Source organism: Tachyglossus aculeatus, chromosome 14, assembly GCF_015852505.1.
Source record: "Tachyglossus aculeatus isolate mTacAcu1 chromosome 14, mTacAcu1.pri, whole genome shotgun sequence".
NCBI classification, from domain to species: Eukaryota; Metazoa; Chordata; class Mammalia; order Monotremata; family Tachyglossidae; genus Tachyglossus; species Tachyglossus aculeatus.
In genome coordinates this window covers 58,479,366-58,505,367 of record NC_052079.1, presented here as the reverse complement: position 1 = coordinate 58,505,367, position 26,002 = coordinate 58,479,366, and the positions used below count along the sequence as shown (strand labels likewise).

The 26,002-nt window shown below is 52.9% G+C and overlaps 1 protein-coding gene across 1 annotated transcript in view; it reads left to right on the top strand.

The window, feature by feature from the left end:
* Positions 1-2,642: 2,642 nt before the first annotated feature.
* The window catches only part of PRR5 (proline rich 5), a 32,372-nt gene continuing 9,012 nt past the window's right edge, over positions 2,643-26,002 (top strand). The window contains 8 exon segments of the mRNA XM_038756605.1: positions 2,643-2,695; positions 8,391-8,476; positions 14,464-14,601; positions 15,497-15,577; positions 21,884-21,932; positions 22,169-22,226; positions 24,109-24,200; positions 25,375-25,515. Of these exon segments, the coding sequence (XP_038612533.1) occupies positions 14,474-14,601; positions 15,497-15,577; positions 21,884-21,932; positions 22,169-22,226; positions 24,109-24,200; positions 25,375-25,515 (549 nt within the window). The 5' untranslated portion in view covers positions 2,643-2,695; positions 8,391-8,476; positions 14,464-14,473.

The following is a 26,002-nucleotide window of genomic DNA, read 5'->3' as shown; positions in this document are numbered from 1 at the left end:
GGTCAAAGGACTTTGAGCAGAAATGAAACTCTGCAAGAAGCTGCTTTTTAGGTGTTCCGTACAGAGAACCACCTGATGTCTGGAAGTTGGGGGTCCCCCGCCCGACGAGAGCTCTGCCCCTCCCTGACAGCTCCAACTTATGCCCCAAATCCAGGCAGACCAGAAAAGAGCGGCCAAAATGTGTACCTGAAGTAGGTAGGGCCTGCTGTCCTCGCTGGGAAGCCATTCCCAAGGGATTTTCTCTTCCTTGCTCTCTTTCTCCTGTCATATTGGAAGAGATTCCCTTCTAAGGGAATTCTGTGGGAATTTCCCAAATTCACCGTTTGAAAACCTAGTCTGTTGCCTCAGCAGGCACCCACAACCACTCCTGTCAAACTTCGCTGACTTTCTACTACAACACAGCAAGCTCACTTCTCTCCTCCAATGTCAACCTACCCTCTGTACCGCGATCTCATCTATCTCACCGCCGATCCCTTGCCTACATCCCATCTCTGGCCTGGAACACCCGTCCCCTTCATAGCCGACAGACCACCACTCTCCCCACTTTCAAACCCCTCCTAAAATCACATCTCCTCTAAGAGTCTTTCCTTGACTAACCCCTCATTTTCCCATCTCCCTCTCCCTTCTGAGTCATCTATGTACTTAGATCCATATCTTTTAATCACTTGATATTCATTCACCCCACCCTCAGCCCCACTGCACTTATGCACATAACCATAATTTTTTTATCTTGTCTGTCTCCCCCTCTAGACTGTCAGCTCCTTGTGGGCAGGGAATGCCAAACAACTCTATCGGCTGTTGTTCTGTACACAGTAAGTACTCAATAAAAACCACCGATTGACTGGTGGACCCCGGGTGGAGCTGAGGTCTCTGACTCCCAGCCCCATTCCCCTTTAATCCATCAAAGATCAATTATCTATCAGTGATATTTATTTTGTGCTAACTACATACAGAGGGCATTTATCAGACCACACTGCCTTACTGCACTTCCCTTGAAAGAGATCTTCCGGAACTCTGATAGCTGGCCCCTGGGGCAGTGTGTCAGGGAGTGGTCAGGGGAACTGGATTGCTTCCTCTTCACCTGCTGTGCTCTGGCAGGGATCAATCGATCAATCAATGAACAATATTTATTAAATGCTTACTTGGGCAGAGCACTGCACTAAAGAGCTTGGAAGAATAATAATAATAATGGTATTTGTTAAGCACTTACTATGTGCCAGGTATGGTAGAAACCAGATAACCATGTTGGACACACTCCTTGTCCCGCATAGGGCTCACAGTCTTAATCCCCATTTTACAGATGAGGGAACTGAGGCCCAGAGAAGTTAAATGACTTGCTTAAGGTCACACAGCAGACAAATGGCAGAGGTGGGATAAGACCCCAAGACCTTCTGACTCCCAAACCTATGCTCTATCCACTAGGCCAAGCTGCTTCTCCAATACAACAAAGTTGGTACACACGTTCTCTGTCCCTATGGAGCTTGGAGGGCTGGGGTGGGCTTCCCTGACCCCTTTGACTCTTCAGCCCCCAGCCTCCCCAAGCCCTCAGTCCCTGGTCCCCTGGCCACCACTACAGCATACTCTAAGACCCAGCGCCACCAAAAAGAGGGCGAGCAGCAGCAGATTGAAGACCCCAGGCATCTGTCAGGCTGAGGCTACCTTGACCGCTCCAACACTGACCTGTCCCCCGTCATTCTGTCCATCCATCCATCTTTATTACTAATAATAAATTATTATTAATAATAATAATTAATAATGGCATTCATTAAGCACTTACTATGTGCCAAGCACTGTTGTTGGCACTGGGGTAGATACAAGGTAATCAGGTTGTCCCAAGTGGGGCTCCCAGTCTTAATCCCCATTTTAGAGATGAGGTCTCTGTGAGCCCGCTGTTGGGTAGGGACCGCCTCTATACGTTGCCAACTTGTACTTCCCAAGCACTTAGTAAGCGCTCAATAAATACGATTGAATGAATGAATGAAGCACAGAGAAGTGAAGTGACTTGCCCAAGGTCACACAGCAGACAAGTGGAGGAGCCGGGATTGGAATCAGGTCTTCTAACTCCCAAACCCGGCCTCTAGTCATTAGGCCGGTCCCCCCACCCCTCAGGGAGGACCCCACCCCCCGGCCCCCATCCCAGCTCTCCTGTCGTGGGGGAGTCCCGCAGGTGGCCAAGAGGTAACGGGGATGGGGGCGATCTGAAGCTGCCCCCTCCTCCATTCCAGCTCCCTCCGCCCCGCAACATCCCGAACAACTCCACGCTGTGAGCTCGACGTGGGCAGGGATTGTCTGTCTTTATTGCTGTACTGTACTTTCCCAAGTGCTTAGTCCAGTGCCCTGCACGCAGTAATTGCTCAATAAATACGATTGAATGAATGAATGAACTCTCTGGGGGAGAGGCGGGGGAGAAGGGTGAAGCCTCGTTTTGTCAGGGGTGTGTATGTGTGTGTGTCTGTCTGCCTGTCTGTCTGTCTCTCTGCCCGGCAGATGCTGTCAATTGCGTCTCGCTCCCTAGGCCGGGCACAAGGGCAAGGAAGAGCGGGGATAGGGGGAGGAGGGGGAGGAGGAGGAGAAGTGGGAGTGGAGTGGGGGAGGAGGAAGAGGAGGAGCCGGGGGAGGAGGGGGAGGAGCGGGAGGCGGTGGCGGGACATTGTGCGTTTCCCTTGCAGCGCGGACCGCCGCCGCCGCCGTGCAGGTGAGGGAGGCTGGGGGAGGGGACCAGGAGGAACCCGGCGGGGGGGACCCCCGGACCACCCGGGGGGGGGGGGGGCGGGGAAGGGGACAAAGACGGAGAAAAGCCCCAAGGGCTGATTGACGAGAGACGTGAAAATGGCAGCAGAAGCCAACGTCTGCGGAGACGGGAGTGAGGGACGGGGGGCCCAGGGGGCCAGGGGGCGGGCTCCCCATCGGGGGGCTTCCCATCCCCCCAGCGCCCCCGTCCCTCCATCCCCCATTCCCTCCTCTTCCCTCCCCTCCAGCTCGTCTTGGAGCTGTCAGAGGGAAGTGGGGGCGTGTTGTGTCTGGCCTGGAGCGGTACTGGAGCGGGGGGCGGGGGGCGGGGGGGGGGGGGGACATTTGTGTGTCTGTCTGTCTGTCTGTGCGTGTCCGTCCAAGGTGCCCCTCCAATCCTGTCCTTCCAGTGAGACCAGCCACCGTGGAGGAGAAAATCAATGGTGCCATGTAGGTGGGGGGCAGATGGGGCGTCTCGGGGTCTTCTAAGGGAGCAGTCACCGTCCTTGGACCAAAGCCCAGGACCCCCAGAACCCTCCCTATCTCTCCTTCCTTTTGCCCTTCCTCCCTCCTTTCAATTAATCAATCACTCTTATTTATTGAGTGCTCACTCTGTGCAGAACACTGTACTAAGCTCTTGGAAGTGCATTCAATCAGTGATATTTAATGATCCCTTGTGGGGTTGGATCTGTTGGATTGTCCCCTCCCAAGCGTTTGCACTAAGCGCTTGGGAGAGGACATCCAAGAGTTGGTAGACAAGTTTCCTGCCCACAAGGAACTCACTGTCAACCCTCTCCTTTCTCCCGCCCTCCGTTCCTCCCCTCCAAATCAATCAGTGGCGTTTATTGAGCACCTACTGTGAGCTTGGGAAAGTGCAGTACAATAGAACTGGTCGACCCCTGCCCATAAGGCGCTTACAATCTAGTGGGGGGGCACAGACATTAACATAAATTAATCTCCTCCAAGAAGCCTTCCCTGACTAAGCCCTCCTTTCCTCGCCTTCCCCTCTCTTTTGCGTCACCTTGACTTGCTCCCTTTATTCATCCCCCCTCCTAGCCCCACACCACTTATGTCCATGTCTCTAATTTATTTATGCCTATTAATATCTGTCTCCCTCTCTAGACTGTAAGATCATTGTGGGCAGGGAATGCGTCTGTTTATTGCTGCATTGTGCTTCCCCAATCGCTTAGTACAGTGTTCTGCACACACTAAGCGCTCCATGAATACGATTGAATAAATTACAGATAGGGGAAGTGGAAGGAGATGGACCTAAGGGCCGTGGCCCCTCCCTCTCCGGGGATGGAGGGCAGAGTCACATGGGGCCTCGGTGACCCCTCCCCTCCCGTCCCTTCCCCCCCCTCCCAGCTGACAGTGCCGGTGTCCCCGCCCCCTGCGGTCCCCCCGCCCGGCGGCCCTGGAGATCGGTCCGGGTGGGGCCGGCGGCGACCCGGACCGACCCAGGCCGACCTTGACCTGCGGGAGCCTCCGGCCCGAGGGAGAGAGCAGGTGAGCCTGCCGGGCCCCGGTCCTGGACCCCGGTTCCGGCCCGGTTCGGGGATCGGTTCTGGCCCGTTTGCTGCATCGTCCGCCAAAGAGGTTCCCCTGGGCTTTGGGCCCGGCAGGCTGGTGGTCCGGGAAAGCTATTGCCACACGGGACAGGAGCTGGTGGGGACGAGGGGGGAAAGCCAGGGACTGGGGGTCGTTGACTCAGTTTCCCCAGTCTGGTTTCTGACTTGATGTGGACCCCCTCTGCTCCAGCAGACAGGGATTCGGCAGAGGTTGGTCTTCAAGGTTGCCCACGCCCCAGGTGTCTGCTGGCCTTGTGTCTGGGATGGGGTGGGGTGTCCCTACCCAGAGAGAAAAGCCTCAGATAATAATAATAATTATGATGGCATTTATTAAGTGCTTACCTGTTCTGAGCGCTGGGAAGGCTACAAGGTGATCAAGGTGTCCCACGTGGGGCTCACAGTCTTCATCCTCATTTGACAGATGAGGTAACTGAAGTACAGAGAAGTTAAGTGACTTGCCCTAAGTCACACAGCTGACAAGTGGCGGAGTCGGGATTTGAACACATGACCTCTGACTCCAAAGCCCGTGCTCTTTCCGCTGAGCCACGCTGCTTCTCTAATGGCACCTCTGCACGAAGGACCACTGAGGGATTTCTGAGGGGCCCAGGAATAATAATGATAATTGTGGTATTTGTTAAGCGCTGACTATGTGCCAGGCGCTGTACTGATTGCTGGGATCGATACAAGCAAATCGGGTTGGATACAGCCCCTGACCCTCATAGGGCTCACAGTCTTAATCTTCATTTGCCCATTGTTGGGTAGGGACCGTCTCTGTATGTTGCCGACTTGTATTTTCCAAGTGCTTAGTACAGTGTTCTGTACACAGTAAGTGCTCAATAAATACGATTGAATGAATGAATGAGGTAATTGAGGCACAGAGAAGTGAAGTGAATTGCCCAAGATCACATAGTAGACAAGTGGAGGAGCCGGGATTAGAACCGAGGTCCTTCTGACTCCTGGCCAGGGCTCTATCCACTAGGTCATGCTGCTTCTCTGTTGAGCACTTGGAGGGAGAGTGGGGGGAGGGAGGCGTAGTGAGGGGTGCTTCCCAAGGGAAGACTTCCAGGGTGCTCACATTTCGGGTCATTTCATTCCCCCATCTCTGGCCCTGGCCGCTTCACCCACATCCTCCCTTTGGCCGGGAACTCCCACCGCCTTTATATAATAATGATAATTATTTACTTGTTATGTGCCATGTTCTGGGCACTGAACTAAACACTGAGGCAGATTCAAATAATCTGATTGGACACAGTCCATGTCCCACATGGGACTCACAGTCTATAGAAGAGAGAGTAGGATTTAATCCCCAGTTTACAGGAAAGGAAGCTGAGGCACAGAGAAGTTAAGTGACTTACCCAAAGTCACACAGCAGAAGAGCCCGGCAGGTCCTCTGATTCCCAGGCTCGTGCTCTTTTCACTAGGCCATGCTGCTTCCCTACCCAAAAGACGATGACTCTCCCCATCTCAAAGCCATTATAAAATCATATCTCCTCCAAGAGACTAGCCCCACAGCACTTACGTCCATATCCTGACAATCTACCTCTTCCCCTGTCATTATTTATTTATGTTATTTTTTAATGGTATGTGTTAAGCACTTGTCAAACACTCTTCCAAGCACTGGGGTAGGTACGAGTTAATTAGATCGGATACAGTCGCTGTCCCATATGGGGCTCACAGTCTATTTTAATATCTTTCTCCCCCAATAGATTGTAACTCCTTGAGGGCAGGGATCGTGTCTACCGATTCTGTTGTACTCACCAAAGCAAGTAGTACAATGCTCTCTGCTCACAGTTAGTGCTTATACTGGACAGTATAGTTAGTAGACCAGATTTCTGCCCTCCTAGAGGCCTTTCAGTCTACTGTGCGCAGAACGCTGTATTGAGCACCTGAGGGCACCTGGGAGTACTGGGGGTATGTGGGAGTACTGAGCGTCTCACCTCACCACTTTCCCATTACAACTCAGCCTGCACAATTCACTTCTCTAGTGCCAAACTTCTCACTGTGTCTTGATCTCGGCTATCTCACCACCGACCTCTCGCCCAAGTCCTGCTTCTCTAGTACCAAACTTCACACTGTATCTTGATCTTGGATATCTCACCACCGACCTCTCGCCCAAGTCCTGCCTCTGACTTGTAAAGCTGTCCTTCCACACATCTGACAATTACCTCTCCCCTCCTTCAAAGCCTTATTGAAGGCACATCTTCTCCAAGAGGCCTTCCCTGACTGAGCATTCTCTTTTCCTATTCTTCAACTCCTTTCTGTGTCACCCTGACTTTCTCCCTTTATTCACCCCCCCCACCCCAGACCCACGGCACTTATGTCCATATCTGTAATTTCTTTATTTATATGCACGTTTCTCTCCCCCTCGAGACTGTAAGTTCTCTGTGGGCAGGGAATGTGTCTGTTCTGGTGTTATACTGCGCTCTCTCAAGAGCTTAGTACAGTGCTCTGCACACAGTAAGTGCTAAATAAATACAATTGACTGGGAGAGGACAGTAGGGTTAAGAAGCTTACAGTCTAACAGGGGAGGCCAACATTAAGATAAATTGCAAACAGAAGGAAGAAAGAAAATGTGCACAAGTGGGGGCTTTGATAAAAGGGTGTGTAGGGCACAGACACAAGTGCCAAGAGAGGTGTCAGTGCTTATCTGCTGAAATGGCAGTTGGGGGAGATATACCCTGGGAAGATTAGAAATGAATCAGGGAAGGCCTCCTGGAAGAGGAGGTGGGATTTCAGCTGGGCTTTGAGTTGGGGAGAGCATGTACTTTCCATGCTAGAGGGCAGAGGGGTTATTGAAGCGGCCAAAGTCAGATGGAGTTAGTCCAGGGTGGTTTCATGGAAGAGGAAAGTTCTTAGAGTCGTGAGGGAGGGAAGGAATGTAATAATAATAATAATAATAATGGCATTTGTTAAGCACTTACTATGTGCCAGGCCCTGTACTAAGAGCTGGGGTGGACACAAGCAAATCAGGTTGGACACAGTCCCTCTCCCATGTGAAACTCACAGTCTCAGTCCCCATTTTACAGGTGAGGTAACTGAGGCACAGAGAAGTAAAGTGACTTGCCCAAGGTCACGCAACAGACAAGGGGTGGAGCCGGGATTAGAACCCATGACTTTCTGACTCCCAGGCATGTGCTGTATGGCTTCATGGAAGAGGAGGATTCTTAGAGTGGCCAGGAAGGGAAGGAATGTGTATGGGCGAAGAGGAGTGGGGAGGGAATTCCCGGCCGGGGGTTGGGGGGTGGTGGTGTGCAGCTCCAGATCAATAGAGATTTCTTCATTCTTCCCACAACATGGGGGCGGAAGGGGAGCAGGATGAGTGGCATTTTTCCAGCATCCTGAATTGGTTTCTTTTGTCCCAGATTGATTGGCGATGGAGGGTCATTCTGACTTTAGCCAGTGATCCAGTGCTCTCATCTGACAATCTGGCCGCATTCTCATCCCACTTGGAGCAGGGCTTGAGACTTGCTGCTGTTTGCTGTTGGCTTGTTGTGGGCCAGTGTGTTTCCAAGCCTGGCACAACCACCACTGCCTTCTGGGGCAGGGCCCTTGGGGGTCCTGTTTCAGGGGAGGGGGGTGTAATGATACCAATAATGATAATGATTATAGTGTTGGTTAAATGCTTACTATGTGCTCAGGGCTGTACAAAGCCCTGTGGTAGTTACAGATAAGACACAGTCCCTGCCTCACTTGGGGCTTACAGTTGAAGTAGGAGGGAGAATCTCAGGGGTCCTAGGGGATGTGAAGTTGGTTATGGCACAAGATGCCCTAAGGACTTTCCTCCAGGCAAGGCTTCGGGCCTGCCCCCTGCAGTGGGTTTTCCGGTCCCATCCCCTCTCCCGGTCTGTACCGTGGGTGGGTGTGGGTGAGGTGAGGGCTAGGGGCAGGACAGGCCCCGGGGGAAGGATCATGGACGAGAGTACTACCCACCCGTCAGCCAAAGAGGGTGGACGGGTCACCGGTGGTGGACTCAAGGTTAACAGGGCAGAGCCAGAAGCCACAAAACCCCATGACTCTTGCATTCTTAAGATCTTTATTTTCTTCTTCTTCTGCTCAACTGTCTTGTGACACAAACCCCACCTGCCGGCCAAGGAGAGAGATCTGTGTTTCTCAGCTCCAGCAACTGCTTCCAGGGACGCGGTAGCCAAGCCTGAGGCGGACAGCTCTAGATTGGAAAGGTGGGTGTCGTCGTTGTCGAGCGATATTATTTACTGAGCTCCTGCCATGGGCAGAGCGCTGTATTGGGCACCTGCTGTGGGCAGAGCACTGTAGAGCACTGTACTGAGTGCTTGTTTTGGGAGGGGCACTGCTGTGAGCGGAGTGCTGTACTGGGCACCTGCTGTGGCAGGACGCTGTAGTGGATGCCTCTTGCGTGCAGAGAGCTGTAGTGAGCTCCTGTTGTGGACAGAGTACTGGATTGGGTGGAGGCAGCTCAGAATTGTGGGTGTACTGGCAGCTGGGGACAGCAGGGAGGGAAGCACTGCGGCTTAGGGGATAGAGCATGGGCCTGGGAGTCAGAAGGATCTGGGTTCTAATCCTGGTTCTGCCACTTGTCTGCTGTGTGACCATGAGCAAGTTAATTCTCTTCTCTGTGCCTCAGTTACCTCATCTGTAAAATGGGGATTAAGATTGAGAGCCCCATGTGGGACAGGGATTGTGTCTAACCTCAATACCTTGTATCTTCCCCAGTCCTTAGAACTGTCTGGCACACAGTAAGCACTTAACCAATACCATAAAAACCCCCGAAGGTCCCCAGCCCCATATCCCCATCCAGCACCTCCCCCTCCCTTGGTTGTGGTAATGGAGTGAGGCAGGACAATCCCCCTGCCCGCCGGGCGGCCCACCCTAGGCAGCGAGGCGGGAAGACAGACCCTTGGTAAAACATGGCCTGGCATTTGGACCTCACAGGGAGACGGCATCTGTGAGCTTTCTCCCCAAGGCGGAGGGTGACGGGGGGCGGGGGTCCAGCCTCATCCCAGAAACCCCTCCTCGGAGAGGTTTGGGAACCCCTAAATCGCCTGGGTGTGGAGGCAGGAGACTGGACCAAGTGAGGAGGCAGTGGGCCTAGTGGAAAGAGCCCAAGCCTGGGAGTCAGGAGGTCTGGATTCTAGTACCGGCTCTGCCACTGGCCTGCTGTGTGACCTTGGGCAAGTTCCTTAACCTCTTTGGGCATCAGTTCCCTCCTCTGGACAGTGGGGAGAAGAGCCCTGTTCCCTTCTCCCTCTCAGCCCTGGAGCCCTGTCAGTCAGTCAGTCGTATTTATTGAGCGCTTACTGTGTGCTGAGCACTGTACTATGCGCTTGGGAGAATACAGTATAACAGTAAACCGGCACATTCTGTGCCCACAATGACCATGTGAGCCAGGGGCTGTGTTTGATCATATTAGCCATGCCTACCAGAGCACTTAGCATGGGGCTTGTTCGTTACTTGGTGCTGCAAAGTTCCAGAACTAATTCCTGTTCCTGCCCAGTGAATCCACATGCCAGGGAGGCCAGTGGATGAAGAATATTCTCCCTCCCCTTCTCCATGTCTTCCCATCAGTCGATCCATCAATCAGTGGTATTTATTGAGCCCTTACTAAGGGCAGAGCACTGTGCTAAGCGCTTGAGAGGATTCAATAGAAAGGAACTGGAAGACATGGTCTAGAAGGGCAGACAGACATTGAAATGAATTACAGAAGGGGAAATGGCAGAGTGTAAGGATTTGGATGTAAGCGGTGTGGGGCTGTCGTTGGGCTATCAAAGTGCTTAAGGCATACACAGACAAGGGCATAAGCAATGCAGAGGGAGGACTAATCCGTTTGTTCATTCAACTGTATTTATTGAGCGCTTACTGTGTGCTGAGCACTATTCTAAGAACTTGAGAGAGGATAATACAATAAGCAGACATATTTCCTGCCCACAAAGAGCTTTCAGTCTAAAGGGTGGAGAGATGAGGGGTTAGTCAGGAAAGCCTTCTTGTAAGAGATGGGGATTTTAGTAGGGTTTTCAAGATGGGGATAACAGTGGTCTCCTCTCCTCCCCTCCCCTTCCTTCCTCCTGCCACCCTCAGCCCCATCGAGGTACGATTCTTGTGTGCTATTGGGGGAAGGGAGGAGCCTGGGTCATGACCCCCTTGGCTTCCTGGCTCCCCTCAGCAGGATGGGGTTGGCCACGGCAGCGAGGTCACAACCAGCGACTGAGACTGCAAAAGCCTCGGCCTGCAGGCTGCAATCTACCTCTCCCCCAGCCACAACAGCCTGCAGCCCTGTAGCTCCCCACCAAGGCCCCCACCCACCCCCAGCCCTGCCCTGACCAACCCCATTCCAGATCAGTCTGTCAGTATTATCTATTGGGCATCGAACGTGTGCAGAGCGCTGTACTGAGCACTTGGGAGAGTGTGATAGTAGACACAGTCCCTGCCCTGAAAGAGCTTATAGTCTACAATGTGCATAGGACTGTGCTTAGCACTTGGGAGAATACTAATACAGTTAGTCCATATGATCCCCATCCGCAAAGAGCGTAGAGACTACTGCGTGCAGAGCAATGAACTGAGCACTTGGGAGAGGACAATAGTGATAGTAGGCACAATCCCTGCCTTCAAGGAACTCGTAATCTGGCTGAGGAGACAGACACTAAAATAAGCTGCAAGTAGGAGGAAGTAATCAAATAGCAAGATCTGTACATAAGTGCTTGGGGGTGGGGGAAATACCCAAGTGCTTAGGTGACACGGAAGTACAGAAGTGGCAGTTGCGGGGGAAGGAGGGTGGGGAGATGAGAGGTTATAGTCCTCTAGACCGTCAGTTTGTTGTGGGCAGGGAACATATCTAACAATTCTTGTATTGTATTCTCCCCAGCACTTAATACAAATACAGTGTATGGAACAGAGTAAGCACTCAATAAGAACCATTGATTGATTGGTCAGGGGGAGATATAATTTTAGTAGGGCTTTGAAGATAGGAAGTTAGGGGTAGTTGGATGGTCTGTACTGAGTCACTGGGGAAGACTTAAGGATGGAGTGGAGAGAGTTGGGGGCGTTGGATGGTCTATGCTGGGGTCTCTGGGGAAGAGTCAGGGGTGGAGAGGGGAGAGTTAGGGGTTTTGGATGGTCTGTGCTGGGTCACTGGGGGAGAGTCAGAAATGGAGGGGGAGAGTCAGGGGCGTTGGATGGTCCGGACTGGATCACTGGGGAAGAGTCAGGGATGGAGAGGAGAGAGTTAGGGGTGTCGGATGATCTATGTCGGGGTCTCTGAGGGAGAGACAGGGTTAGAGAGGGGAGAGTCAGGGGTCTTATGGTCCATTCTGGGGCCTCAAGGGGAGTGTTGGGGTATTAGGTGATCCACGCTGGATCACTGGGGAGATATGGGATGGAGGGGGAGATCAGTGGGGAGCTTTTAGGAGAAAAGAACTTAAGAAATGCCATTTTTTATTAATAATAGTATTCATAGTGCTTCTTACTATGGCAGATAAAAGATAACCTGGTTGGACATATTCCCTGGCCCGTACAGGGCTCACAGTCTAAGCGGGAGGAAGACCTGGTATCTTATCCCTGTTGTACAGTTGAAGAAGCGGAGGCCCAAAGAAGTAAAGTGAACTTGCCCCAAGCCACACAGCAGACAAGTGGTGGAGCTGGGATTAAAACCTAGGTCCTCAGACTCTCAGGCCTGTGCTCTTTTCCCTCGGTCATGCCGCTAAGGTGGCCCATCCTGTCCCATCTCCTGCCTCCTAGGTAATGCTACCCCAGTTTAGGACTGGACCATGCCTGCTCCTGGACTCTTCCTTCTGCATCCCTTCCCGTCCCATTCTAGATTTCTTCTCCCTGAATGTAGCCCACCCCCTGCTCATGACCGGGAGTTTCCGGTTATTCCTCACTTCCCCAGGAGATGGCCGAGGGGAGCCGGGGTTCCCCGCCCGCCCCCTTGGGCTGAGGGGAGTCACACACACCCCCACCGCCCCCCTGGGTGGTGAGGACCCAGGCCCCTTTGAGCTGTGAGGATCCAGGCCCCCTCCAGCTGTGAGGAGCCAGGCCCCCTCCAGCTGTGAGAAGCCAGCCCCCCCCCCCCCCCAAAGATGGACAGGAGCCAGGTCTCCCCAGGGCCTTGAGGAGCCAGGACTGCCCCCCAGAATTGAGAAACACCCCCCCTTCCAGGGCTGTGAGGAGCCACACACCCCAGGGCGGAGAGTAGCCAGTCCCCTGAACCCTCCGAGATCCTGGCTGGAGGCCTAGTTCCAGGGGCAGCGCTGGAGCCCCAGAGCCCTGCGCTGTGCTGCTTGGCTGGCTGGGAGGTGCAGAGAGGTGCAGTCAGATCAGCCGTTGTGTTCACCCTGAAGCCATAGGCCTGGCTGGGAACAGTCAAGATTCAAAATGCACCGGCCGGCTGCCCAAGCCCCCATCTGAGCTCTGCAGCCCCATCCCTCCCACTGCTGCTGCCCCTGCTCACCAGGCTCGGTTTAGTGGGGAAGGGCCGACACCCCCAGAGCCCTTGTCTGGGGGTCCAGGCTGAATCACAACCTCAAAATGGGAACAGAGCACAGGGTGGACACGGAAACTCTGGTCCCCAAATCCCCCAGCTCCAGGGAGAGGGGACAGAGGGGAAATCCCGGGTGTGCGATGGTCCATGCTGGGTCACTGGGGAGATTTAGAGATGGAGAGGAAAGAGTTAAGGGTGTTGGATGGCCTGGGCTGAGTCACTGGGGAGAGTCAGGGATGGAGTGTCAGGGGTGTTGGATGGTCCACACTGAATCACTGATCACTGTGGGGAGAGTCAGGAGTGTTGGATATTTGCCTTTGTTCTGTTTATGGTATCTGTTAAGCACTTACAATGCGGCAGGCACTGTTCTAAGCACTGGTGTTCTGAGGACAAGACGATCAGATTGGACAACAGTACATGTCCCTCATGGGGCTTACGGTCTTAATCTCCACTTCACAGATGAGATGATAGGCACAGACAAGTTAAGTAGCTTGCTCAAGATCACACAGCAGACAGATGACAGAGTGGGGACTGGAACCCAGGTCCCCCCGACTCCCGGGCCCAGGCGCTTCATCCATTGGGCCATGCAGAGCGCAGACCTGGGTGGTCACTGGGGGACAGTCAGAGCTGGAGGGGGACAGTCAGGGGTGTGGTATGATCTGTGCGGGGTCACTGGGGAATCAGGGATGGAGGAGGAGCATCGCTGACCGCTCTGGGGTGGGAGAAGAGAAGCTGACTGTTCTCGGGGAGGTGGGCCCTTTCTCTGTTCTGAGGGGGAGAAGTGGGGATAGGCGGTGTGTCAGCTGATGTGTGCACTCACACGTATATATCTGAGAGCGTGTGTGGGGGTGGGTGCGCGGGGGGTCGCAGTGCGTGTGAAGGGTGTGAGAGAGTTCGTGTACGCGAGTGATGCAGAGCAGCGGTAAAGCCATTGCGAAACTTTCCAGGGCAGGCCTCGGGGCCCCTTCAGGATGGCTCGGCTTCTTTCTCTCCTCTCCTTGCCTTTCCCGGGGGCTTTCGTTTCCCGCAATGAGCGGCCGGAGGACCGGGGTCGGAGGGCGGGGCCGGGAAGGGCGGGACCGGAGCAGAGACGCTGACAGGTGGAGACACGTGGAGCCCCGGGGAGGCGGCGTGTGTGTGTGTGTGTGTGTGTGTGTGTCTCCAGGAGACAGCTGCCGGCCCCCAGACTAGGCAGACCCGCCTTCCTCCCTCCCCACCGGCCTCGGTAAAGACCCTGAGAAGTCCTTCTCTAGGATTTGAGGGTCGAGGCTGGTATTGTTGGTATAGAGAAGCAGCGTGGCTCAGTGGAAAGATCCTGGGCTTTGGAGTCAGAGGTCTCGGGCTCAAATCCCAGCTCCGCCATTTGTCTGCTGTGTGACTTTGGGCAAGTCACTTCACTGGGCCCCAGTTCCCTCATCTGTCAAATGGGGATGAAGACTGTGAGTTCCCCGTGGGACAACCTGATCACCTTGTAACCTCCCCAGTGCTTAGAACAGTGCTTTGCCTATAGTAAGCGCTTAATAAATGCCATCATTATTATTATTATTATTATTGCACTCGTGGCACGTGGCCCTCCCTGTCTCGCTGTCTCTGCCCTGCTCTCTGTCTGTCACATTGTCTAAGCTCCTTCTGGAGCGGGGACAGCGGTGGGGGCCAGACCGGACCGGACAGGCCCGGCCCAGCCGGTGGACTGACGGTGCGGGGGCCTGTGTACAGGTTAAAGTTCATGAGTTCGGCAGGCGCCCGGGTGCCGGACCAGCGGGAGCAGCCCGCGGCGGAGGACTGGGACGGGGCCGCCACCACCGCCCGCGCTGGGCCACCCCACCGGGCTTTCTCCAACGTCACCTGGAACAGGTGAGGGTTGACCCTGTCCACATCCTTTCCCCCACGGGAAAATAGGAATTAATCAATCGATCATATTTCCTGAGGGCTTCCTGTGTGCAGGGAACTGTATTAAGCACTTCGGAGAGACCAGGGCTGAGAACAGTGCTTGGCACATAGTAAGCGCTTAAGAAATGCCATTACTATTATTATTATTATTATTACCACCCAGCAATATAATAGACACATTCCCTGCCCACAGCAATCTTGCAGTCTAGAGGAAAGAACATGACTGTCAGGATAAACTGGGGGATAACTGAGTATATGCAGCATGGCATACTGGGTAGAGCAAGGGCCTAGGAGTCAGGTCATGGGTTCTAATCCCTGCTCCACCACTTGTCTGCTGTGTGACCTTAGGCAAGTCACTTCACTTCTCTGGGCCTCAGTTACCTCATCTGTAAAATGGGGATCAAGACTTTGAGCCCCACAAGGGACAACCTAGTTACCTTGTATCTACCCCAGTGCTTAGAACAGTGCTTGTCACATGGTAAGCACTTAAATACCATAATTATTATTATTATTATTGTTATCATTATGCAAGTCAGTGTGTGCACAAGAGTACCTCAATGCTGGGCTGGGTTGCCCATTGGACTGACATGACCAGGGGTTGGGAAGCAGTAGGGAAGGCTTCCTGGAGGAGATGGCGTTTTGGAGGCTTTGGCCTAACTCCTTGGACCTGTCCTGAAGTCAGGGTGCTGGAGGAGGCAGGGCGGTGGTGAGGTGGTTTTCTGTAGAAGGGATTTTCTTGTTCCTCCCTCTGGGACCCACGGAGCGGGGAATGAGAAGCAGGGAGGTGGGCCCTGGGCAGAACTCCTGGGTTCACATTCCCTGCTCTGACCCCCTCCCCTTCCATCTCCCCCTCTGGCAGCATCCAGCACGGGGTGATTGCCGTGTTTCAGCGAAAAGGCCTCCCGGAGCACGGACTCTACAACCTCAACGAGGGTGTCAGGTGAGTCGGGCGGCCCTGATGGTCCTGGTGGTCCTGGCGGCGGCGGCGGCAGCAGCTCGAGTGATGGGAGTCACAGCGGCCAGCAGGTGAACTACGAGCCCAGCTAGGCCTGAGCAAAGCTGTCCCCATCTCCTTCAGGAGTGCTTCCCTGGGGATCAGTCAATCAATCAGTGCTATTTATAATAATAATAATAATAACAATAATGGTATTTGTTAAGCACTTACTATGTGCCAAGCACTGTTCTAAGCACTGGGGTAGATACTAGGTAATCAGGTTGTCTCACGTGAGGCTCACAGTCTTAATCCCCCTTTTACAGATGAGGGAACTGAGGCACAAAGAAGTGAAGTGACTTGCCCTAGGTCACACAACAGGTGGAGGAGCTGGGATTAGAATGGAGTGCTGACTGTGCAGAGCACTGTACTGAGCACTTGGGAGAGGCCAAATGAGTTGTATAACAGACACAATCCCTGCCCACAACGAGTTTACAGTCTAGAGGTGAACAAGGAGGCTGATGCAGTAGTCAGGGTGGGATAGGATGTGTTGGATCTGTGGGGTAGCAGTTTGGATGGAGAGGAAAGGACGGATTTTGGTGATGCTGTGAAGGTTGAAATGACAGGATTTGGTGACAGATTGAGCATGCAGGTTGAATTGCTGGCTGCCCTTCTCTGGGACCCCATCCTCCCATCCACCCTTCTCTATGGCTCCGTCCTCCCGTCTTCCCTTCTCTGTGGACCCATCCTCCCATCCTCCCTTCTCTGCGGCCCGGCCTCCTGCCTACCCTTGGCATTTCTGTACTCACCAACTTCCTGCTGAAGCTTTCATTCATTCATTCATTCATTCATTCAATCGTATTTATTGAGCACTTACTGTGTGCAGAGCACTGTACTAAGCACTTGGGAAGTACAAATCGGGAACACATAGAGTCGGTCCCTACCCAACAACGGACTTACAGTCAAGAAGGGGGAGACAGGTAACAGGCCTGTTTTGGTTCCCTTTTTCTCCTTTCTGTGAAGAATTGTGTGTCTGAGTCCCCTGTTAGAATGAAAGGTCCTTTACCTCTATTGCACTCTCCCTCTGCATACAACAGGCACCCAGCAAACTGTTCTGCACATGGCAGGCATCCAGTCCAGCACTCTGCACACAGTAAGTGCCCAATCCAGCACTCTGAACTCACTAGGTGCCCAGTACACTGCTCTAAACACAGTAGGTCCCAATCCAGCACTCTGTACACAGTAGGTGCCCAGTCCTGATCTCTGTACACAGGTGCCCAGTACGGAGCCCTGCAAACAGCAGGAGCCCAATCCAGTTTTCTGCTCCCAGTAGGACTCTCAAAGTGTCTGAAGCAGTGTAGCCTAATGGAAAAAACCATGGGTTTGGGAGTCAGAGGATCTGGATTCCAATCCTACCTCTGCCATTTGTCTGCTGTGTGACCTTGTCAGTCAGTCAGTCGTATTTATTGAGCACTAACTGTGTGTGGAGCACTGTACTAAGCTCTCGGGAGAGTACAGTAGAACAATAAACAGATACGTTCCCTGCCCAAAGCAAGTCACTTCCCTTTTCTGTGCCTCAGTTCCCTCATCTGTAAAATGAGCATTCAAGATGTGTTCTCCCTCCTGTTTACAGTGTGAGCCCCATGTGGGACCTGATGATCTTGTATCTACCCCAGCACTTAGAACAATGCATAGCATATATCCATAATTAAATTATTTATATTAATGTCTTTCTCCCTCTCTAGATTGTAAGCTTGTTGTGGGCAGGGAACATGTCTACCAAATCTGTTATTATTGTACTCTCCCAAGCGCTTATTTACAGTGTGCTGCACACAGTAAGCACTCAATAAATACCATTGATTGACTGATTGATTGGCACATAGTAAGTGCTTCACAGATATCACAATTACAGTTATTCCTGGAGCTGACAGAGCTCACAGTCTAGCTTGGAGAGGCAGACACTACAATAATTGCACTTCAGGAAGGGAGAGATAAAGGGGGTGAGTCCCTGAGTGAGTGTCAAAGTAGCCAGGTGTGTCAGGCCTCTGGATCAGTTCCCAGGAGCCATGGGGAGACCCCTTGGGCCCCTGTGGAAGCAGCGTGGCCGAATGGATAGAGCCCCAGCCTGGGAGTCAGAAGGATCTGGGTTCTAATCCCGGCTCTGCCCCTTGTCTGCTGTGTTACTTCACTTCTCCATGCCTCAGTTCCCTCATCTGTAAAGTCGAGTTTAAGAGTGTGAGCCCCAGGTGGCACAGGGATTGTGTCCAACCTGACTAGTTTGTATCTACCCCAGTCTTTAGAACAGTGCTTGACACATAGTCAGCAATTTTCAAATACCATCATTAATATTATTATTATAGAAAGAAAGGTGACAGCGATGGTATTTGTTAAGCACTTACTATTTGCCAAGCACTGTTCTAAGCGCTGGGGTAGATACAGGGTTATCGGGCTGCCCCACATGAGGCTCACAGTTTTAATCCCCATTTTACAGATGAGGTAACTGAAGCACAGAGAAGTGAAGTGACTTGCCCAAAGTCACACAGCTGACAAGTGGCAGAGCCAGAATTCAAACCCACGACCTCTGACTCCCAAATCCTTGCTCTATCCACTATGCCATGCTGCTTCCCAGTAAGGTGAAATAGAATCTACCTGGGGCCCCGGTGACCCTTGATGAGCACTGTCAGAGAAGCTGTTCCAGTTCTCAGTTGGCACATGTGCCACTGAATGAAGTTTGTCAGTGGTCACTAGCTTGGCTCTGCCCCCTGGTGATTTTCACCTTGGCCATGATTGACCAGAGGTCAAAGTCTGCTCCCCTGGACTGGGTCCAGGCATGCCGGGGGGAAGTGGAGGCTGATTGAGCTCTTTTGGGCAGGCCCGAGTTGGGCTTTTGGCTGAAGTTAGTTCAGTTGTGGTTACTGCACTTACTATGTGTTCAGCACTGTGCCAAACTTTAGGGTAGATTCAAGATGATTGGATTGGACACAGTCCCTGTCCCACATGGGGCTAAGGGGAAGGGGAAGGTCTAAGGGGAAGCAGTGTGCCTAGTGGTTAGAGCACGGGCCCAGGAGTCAGAAGGACCTGGGCTCTAATCCCAGCTCTGCCACTCGTCTGCTATGTGACTATGGGCAAGTCACTTCACTTCTCTGTGCCTCAGGGACCTTATGTGTAAAATGGGGATTAAGATGGTGAGCCCCATGTGGGACAGGGACTGCATCCAACCTGATTATCTTGTCTCTACTCCAGCACCTAGTACAGTGCTTGGCACATAGTGAACGCTTAACAAATACCATAAAAAAGGTGGGGGGTTAGGGGGATGGGCAGGGATCTTCTTCCCACTGTACAGAGGAGGAAGCTGGGACCCACTGAGGTAAAGCGACTCAACCAAGGCCACCCAGCCTTGGATGGTAGAGGTAGAGCAGGCAGGGGCTCTCCCTCCCTCCCTGAGGCAGAGGTGTCTGTTGATTCTGTGTGGATTCCCCACCCCGCCCAGAGCACCAGTTCCATCAGATCTGGCCTCTGTTTGTCGGCATTGAGGCAGTCTGCTCTCCCTCCTGCCCATCCTCATGGCTCCATCGCTGGAAACATTGGTTATCCCACTCCTGGATCTGCTGACTGGCCTGTAGATGTGTCTAAAATTTCCAAGCTGGACTGGTCCGGAAGCCACGGTCAATCTGTCATGTGTCCTAGGCACCCGTGGAATGCAGAGCACTATACTGAGCACATGGGAGAGGGGCACATAGTAGCACTGAATAAATGTTAGAATAATAATAATAATAACCAAGTCCCAGTCGGGGAGATTCTGCCAGCAGTTTTAAACAAGTCATCCTGATGGTGATGATGGTGATGATGATTGTGATATTTTACTAAGCACATACTTTGTGCTAAACATGATACTAAGCTCTGGAATAGGTGCAAGATAAGCAGCATGGCCTAGTGGAAAGAGGAAGGGCCTGGGTTCTAATCCTGGCTCTGCCACTTGTCTGCTGTGTGACCCTAAGCAAGTCACTTCACTTCTCTGGGCCTCAGTTTCCTCATCTGGAAAATGGGAATGAGGATTGTGAGCCCCATGTGGATCATGGACTGTGCCCAACCTGATAAGCTTATATCTATCCCAGTGCTTAGTATAGTGCCTGGCACATAGTGGAAGCTTAATAAATACCATAAAAAAGATAGTTGAGTTGGACATAGTTCCTGTCCCACAGGGAGCTCCCAGTATGAGGGGGAGGAGATCCCTGCCTTCCAAGACTTTGCAACCTAGCAGGGGAGACGGACACTAAAATATTTGGCTTTTATGGTATTTGTTAAATGCTTACTTTGTGCCAGGTGCCATACTAAGCACTGGGGTAGATACAAGCTAGTCAGTTTGGGCACAGTTCCAAGTGCTGAGTACAGCGCTCAATAAATACGACTGGTTGATCAGCTTCCTCATCAGCAAAATGGGGAATCATACCTGTTCGCCCTCCTATCTTAGACTGTGAGCCTTGTGTGGGACCTGATTACCTTGTATCAGATTTCAGCACTTAGTACAGTGCTTGGCATATAGTAAACGCTTCTAGACTGTGAGCCCACTGTTGGGTAGGGACTGTCTCTATATGTTGCCAACTTGTACTTCCCAGGCACTTAGTACAGTGCTATGCACACAGTAAGCGCTCAATAAATACGATTGATTGATTACCAAGCACCACGATTGTTATTATCATTATTATTCTTATTAGCAAGTAGCCGAGGAACAGGAATTTGGTGGTTGAGGGAGTTGAGGCCTCATGGACGTTTCAGAGCCGTGATGTGTCATGGTATTGGTATTTCTTGAGTACCCACTGTGTGCAGGGCTTGGGAGAGTACATTATGACAGAGTTTGTAGGTAGACACGCTCCCTGCCCACTGTGAGTCGGCTGCCTCTCGGGGTGGAGGGGGGCAGGGAGGGGCTGGGGCGAGCACAGGATGCAGCTTGGGTGAGATCTCCTGTCTGGGGGCGATCAGGTCTTGTGTCCGGGTTGGGCCCGGAGTGCCGGGCAGGAAGGGACGGCTCCACGCCATTACACTGGGGAAGGAACTGGGCTTCCCTCTCGGCCCCTGAATCTGCCTGGGGGAGGGATCCATTGGCTTCCGGCTTCCTGCTTCCTGCTTCCCCCTGTGTCCCCACCACCTGCCTCGATGATGCATAGAGAGGGTCGGGCTGAGAGTTTCAACTGCCTCCTCCCTGCCGGGGCTCCGTCTCGGCCCAGTGGCTCCAAAGCAGCCAGAGTTCCTGTTCGCTGACTTCGGCTCTGGGACAGATTTTGCTGTATAACTCTGCTGAGGATCCCAGCTTTTCTGGACCTTGGAGAAGCAGAGCAAGCAGAGAGTCGCTCCCCTGCCAGAGTGGTGAATTCACCCCAGGTGGAAACCCTGCACCTCCAGGCCATCAGCTCCCTGTGGGCAGGGGTCCTGTCTATCAACTCTGTTTTATCAGACCATCCCCCAAGCGCTTGGAAAAGGACTGTACATACAGTAAGTGCTCAATAATACCATTGATTTAGGGCAAAGGGAGATGATTTTCCCTCCAACTACTACCCCTGAGGAAGTCTTAAGATTCAGGGCTTCTTCTACACCAAGCGCTGTGCTGAGCACTGCAGTAGAATAATAATAATAATAATAATAATAATAATAATAATAATGGCATTTATTAAGCGCTTACTATGTGCAAAGCACTGTTCTAAGCACTGGGGAGGATACAAAGTGATCAGGTTGTCCCATGGGGGCTCACAGTCTTCATCCCCATTTTACAGATGAGGTAATTGAGGCCCAGAGAATTTAAGTGACTTGCCCAAAGTCACACAGCTGACAAGTGGCGGAGCTGGGATCTGAACCCATGACCTCTGACCCCAAAGCCCGGGCTCTTTCCACTGAGCCATGCTGCTTCCCCAAAACAGGATATTCATTCATTCATTCATTCATTCAATCACATTTATTGAGCACCTACTGTGTGGAGAGCACTGTACTGGGTCCCCCAGAGGCTCCCAGTCTGAGGGTGGGGAGAGCAAGGGACCATCTCTCTGTTGTAAAGAGGATGAGCCTGAGATCCCAGAAGGTTAGGGTACAGGCCCAAGGTCATGCGGCGGGCCGGGGGGCCGAACCCTAATACACTGCCCCCATACTGGACTCTCTGCTTTGGCTCTCCTCCCCCTCCCCCACTGCCACCGTGTTTGTGCTGGGCCTCCAGTTCGGGTCATGGGCCCTTGGGGTTGAGCCGACAGGGAGGGGGCAGGGGCTGTGTCGCCCGGTGTAATTTTGAGGGGCCGTATGCTCATGTGACTCCTCTCCCTCTGGCCGCAGGCAGTTACTGAAGACAGAGCTGGGGTCGTTTTTCACGGAGTACCTGCAGGTGAGAGTTTGAGGTGGGGTCTGGGATGCTCGCCCAGCCCGGGGAGGCCATGGACCCCTCCCAGTGTCTCTGCGTGGTGTCTCCACACAGTGTCTCCACGTGACATCTTTGCACAGTGTCTCCCTAAGGTGTCTCTGGGCAGTGACTCTGAGGGGTATCTCTGTGGGTTGTCTTGGTGTGTTGTCTCTGAGCGGCGTCGAGGCGGGGGCCATTACGTGACTGTTGTGTCATTGCAGAACCAGCTGCTGACCAAGGGCATGGTGATCCTCAGAGACAAGGTCCACTTTTACGAAGGTAAGTTGGACACCCAAGGGGCCCTGGCTGTGGTGCTCGGGGGCTGGATGCCCCTCCCACCTCCAGGATCCTGCTCTGCCGAGACCTCCGGGGTCCCCCACAGCCAGGTGCCTCCCAGTGGGCCGGGACCCATCCACATTGCGCCCCCTCCCCCGGGTCATCCCCCCTCCACTGCCGCCTGCTGCTGCCCGCCTCCGCGGCAGGCTGACCCAGGGGAGGGTCTGCGGGGGATGGAGCCCTGGGGGAGAAGGGGTCTCCACCTCCACCTGTCAAATGATCGATCAACCAGTCAATGAGCGGTTTTCACTGAGCACTTCTCGTGGGCGCCACACTGTTCTAAATGCTTGGGTGAAGTCCAAGAGTTCAGTGGCAGCAAGGCCCACGTGCCCTGCTGTGGAGTGGCTTACACACCAATGGGGGAGGCAGGCAGACAAACCAACACACACAGAGTATTTAGAAAGAGTGGGAGGGCGTAGCCGTCAGCAGGAGATCATCAAAATGGTATTTGTGAAGTTCTTGCTCTGTGCTGAGCTCTGGGTTCAGTAGGCAGAATGTGGGTCGGAGAGTCAGAACCTCGAGTTCTAGTCCCAGCTCTGCCCCTTCCCTCTCAGGGCCTCAGTTTTTTCCTCTATAAAATGGGAATCCAATCGCTGGTCCTCCTCCCTCTTACACTGTGAGCCCCATGAGGGACCAGGACTGTGTTCATTCATGTTATCCTGTGTCTGTCCCAGCGTTTAGCGCAGTGCTTTTGTTTTTGTTAAAAAATTGGTATTTGTTAAGCGCTTACTATGTGTCAATCACTGTACTAAGTTCTGGGGTAGATACAAGTTAAATCAGGTTGGACACAGTCCATGTCCCACATGGGGCTCAGTCTAAGTAGGAGGGAGAACAGGTATTAAATCTCCATTTTACAGATGAGGTAACTGAGGCACAGACAAGTGAAGTGACTCTTCCAAGGTCACACAGCAGACAAGCGTCGGAGCCGGGAACAGAACCCAGGTCCTCTGACTCCCCAGGCCGGTCGCCATCCACTAGGCCAAGTTGCTTCCACTGACAATGCCAACTTTTTCATTCATTCATTCATTCAATCATATTTATTGAGTGCTTACTGTGTGCAGAGCACTGTGCTAAACGCTTGGGAAATACAAGTTGGCAACATATAGAGACGGTCCCTACCCAACAGTGGGCTCACAGTCTAGAAGGGGGAGTCGGACAACAAAACATATTAACAAAATAAAATAAATAGAATAAATATGTACAAATAAAATAGAGCAATAAATACGTACAAACATATATACATATATACAGGTGCTGTGGGGAGGGGAAGGAGGTAAGGAGGGGTGGGGGAGGAGGGGGAGAGGAAGGAGGGGGCTCTGTCTGGGAAGGTCTCCTGGAGGAGGTGAGCTCTCAGTTCGGCTTTGAAGGGAAGTAGGGCTTTGAAGGATACTCTTGGCACGGAAGAAGCCCTGAGTCAGTAACCTCGCCCTTTCTGAACACCACAGGTCAATCTTAGCACCCGAATGCCTGGTCAGTATCACCCATGATATTTACTGAGTGCTTGCTGTCTGCAGAGCACTGTACTAAGCGCTTCGGAGACTCCAATACCACAGAGTTGGTAGACATATTCCCTGCCCACAACGAGTTTACAGTCTAAAGGGGGAGACAGTTATCGCTATAAACAATTTAAGGATATATGTATAAGTTATATAGTATAAGTGCTGAGAGGCACTTTTGTCAGTACCACCGATGGATGGATTGATAGGCTGCCAGGCCTGTGGCTGCTCTGACTGACAGACTGATTCTTCCGAGTCTTACTCTGACTCCACTGACCCTGCTCCCTCCTACACTTCTCATCCGCCTGCCCCCACCCTTACCCCTGCAGGCCAGAAGCTGCTGGATTCACTGGCGGAAACCTGGGAGTTTTTTTTCGGCCACGCCTTGCCGACGCTGCAGGCCATTTTCTACCCAGTGCAGGTGAGCCCGACCTGGATGGGATGGGGAGGGAACCCAGTCCGACTGGAAGAGGCGTCTCGGTGGCAGGGGCAGCTGCCCCCGGGGAGGAGATGGGCGGGGAGGGGGGTAGGGGCAGTTGCTGATGCAGCTGTTTCCTAGTCGAGAAATTGAGCCGTCAGCTCACTCCTGCCCCCTGGACCCAATCAGTCGATCAGGCAATTAATAATAATAATGATGGCATTTATTAAGCACTTCCTATGTGCAGAGCACTGTTCTAAGCGCTGGGGAGGTTACAAGGTGATCAGGTCGTCTCACGGGGGGCTCACAGTCTTCATCCCCATTTTACAGATGGGGTAACTGAGGCACAGAGAAGTTAAGTGACTTGCCCAAAGTCAGACATCTGACAATTGGCTGAGGCGGGATTTGAACCCATGACCTCCGACTTCAAACCCGTGCTCTTTCCACTGAGCCATGCTGCTGCTCTATTGTGCTCTATTGCTGCTCTATTCTGTGGCAGTTGCACAGAAGCAGCCTGGCCTAGACTCTGACTTCTAGACTGTGAGCCCGCTATTAGGTAGGGACCGTCCCTATATGTTGCCAACTTGTACTTCCCAAGTGCTTAGTACAGTGCTCTGCACACAGTAAGCGCTCAATAAATACGATTGAATGAATGAAGGAATGGCCTAGTGGTGCTTACTGTGTGCAGAGCACTGTGCCAAGTCTGGGAGAGTATGAGAGAGTTAGTAGACATGATCCCTGCCCTCAAGGAGTTTACAGTCTTCTGTGTTTAAGCAGACTGTACTAAGCACTTGGGAATGTGTGGTATACAGAGTACAGCTCCCACCCCCGACGTTCTGTCCACCAGCCCTATTGTCACCTTGTCTATGCCCCTGTCTCCGAGCCATATCGCTGCAAGCCCTAGGGGACTCTGGGTGCTGGTCGATTTTGGGCCGATTACAGCCCCCGTAGACTGGAAGCTCCTTGTAGCCAGGGACGTGTCTACCCCCTCTGTTATAGTGTATTCTCCCAAGCACATAGTACATTGCACACACTAAGTGCTGATTGATTATTGATTGAGTATTGATAGATTGATTGATGCTTCCCGGGGCTGGAAGGACTTTGTAGGGCGGTATGTGGCTGGGCTGGGAGTGGTGGGGGGCTGACGTCTTCTCTCCCCCTCCCCCCACTCCCACAGGGCAAGGAGCCCCCTCTGCGCCAGCGGGCCCTGCTGCACTTTCGGGACATCATCGCCCTCAACGTGCGGCTGGGCGACGCCCTGGCACGACCCCGCGCCCGAGTGCCCCCAGCTGTGGTCCAGATGCTGCTAGTCCTCCAGGTGAGTGTCGGCTCGCTTGTTGCCCGTTCGGGCTCAGACGTTGCTTGCTCGCTGCACTTTCGTACTCTCTCCCTGCAGCGTGGGAAGTGTCCTTCCAGCCTCCCAGAGTCCACACGGGGCTTCACTTCTGACAGCGGTGGAATGGTCAGGTGCTGGTTGTCCACCTGGGCACCCACCTCATGGTTAGAGATGGGTCATCCCACACCCCTGACTTTCTCCAGTGACCAGCATGCTCCATCCAACACCTCTGACTCTCCCCCAGTCATCAGTTTGGACTGTCCAACGCCCCTGACTCTCCCCAGTGACCCAGCATGGACCATCCAATGCCCTTGACTCTCCTCCGCCTATCTCTGACTCTCCTCCAGTGACCCAGTGCAGATGCTTGTCTTGGGTCCATCCAAACGTCTGTGGACCTGCCAGTGATCCCAGTTGCTTGGCTCCCTATGGGAGTGGATTCCCTGTGTTCACCCCGTGCTCACCCAGTGCT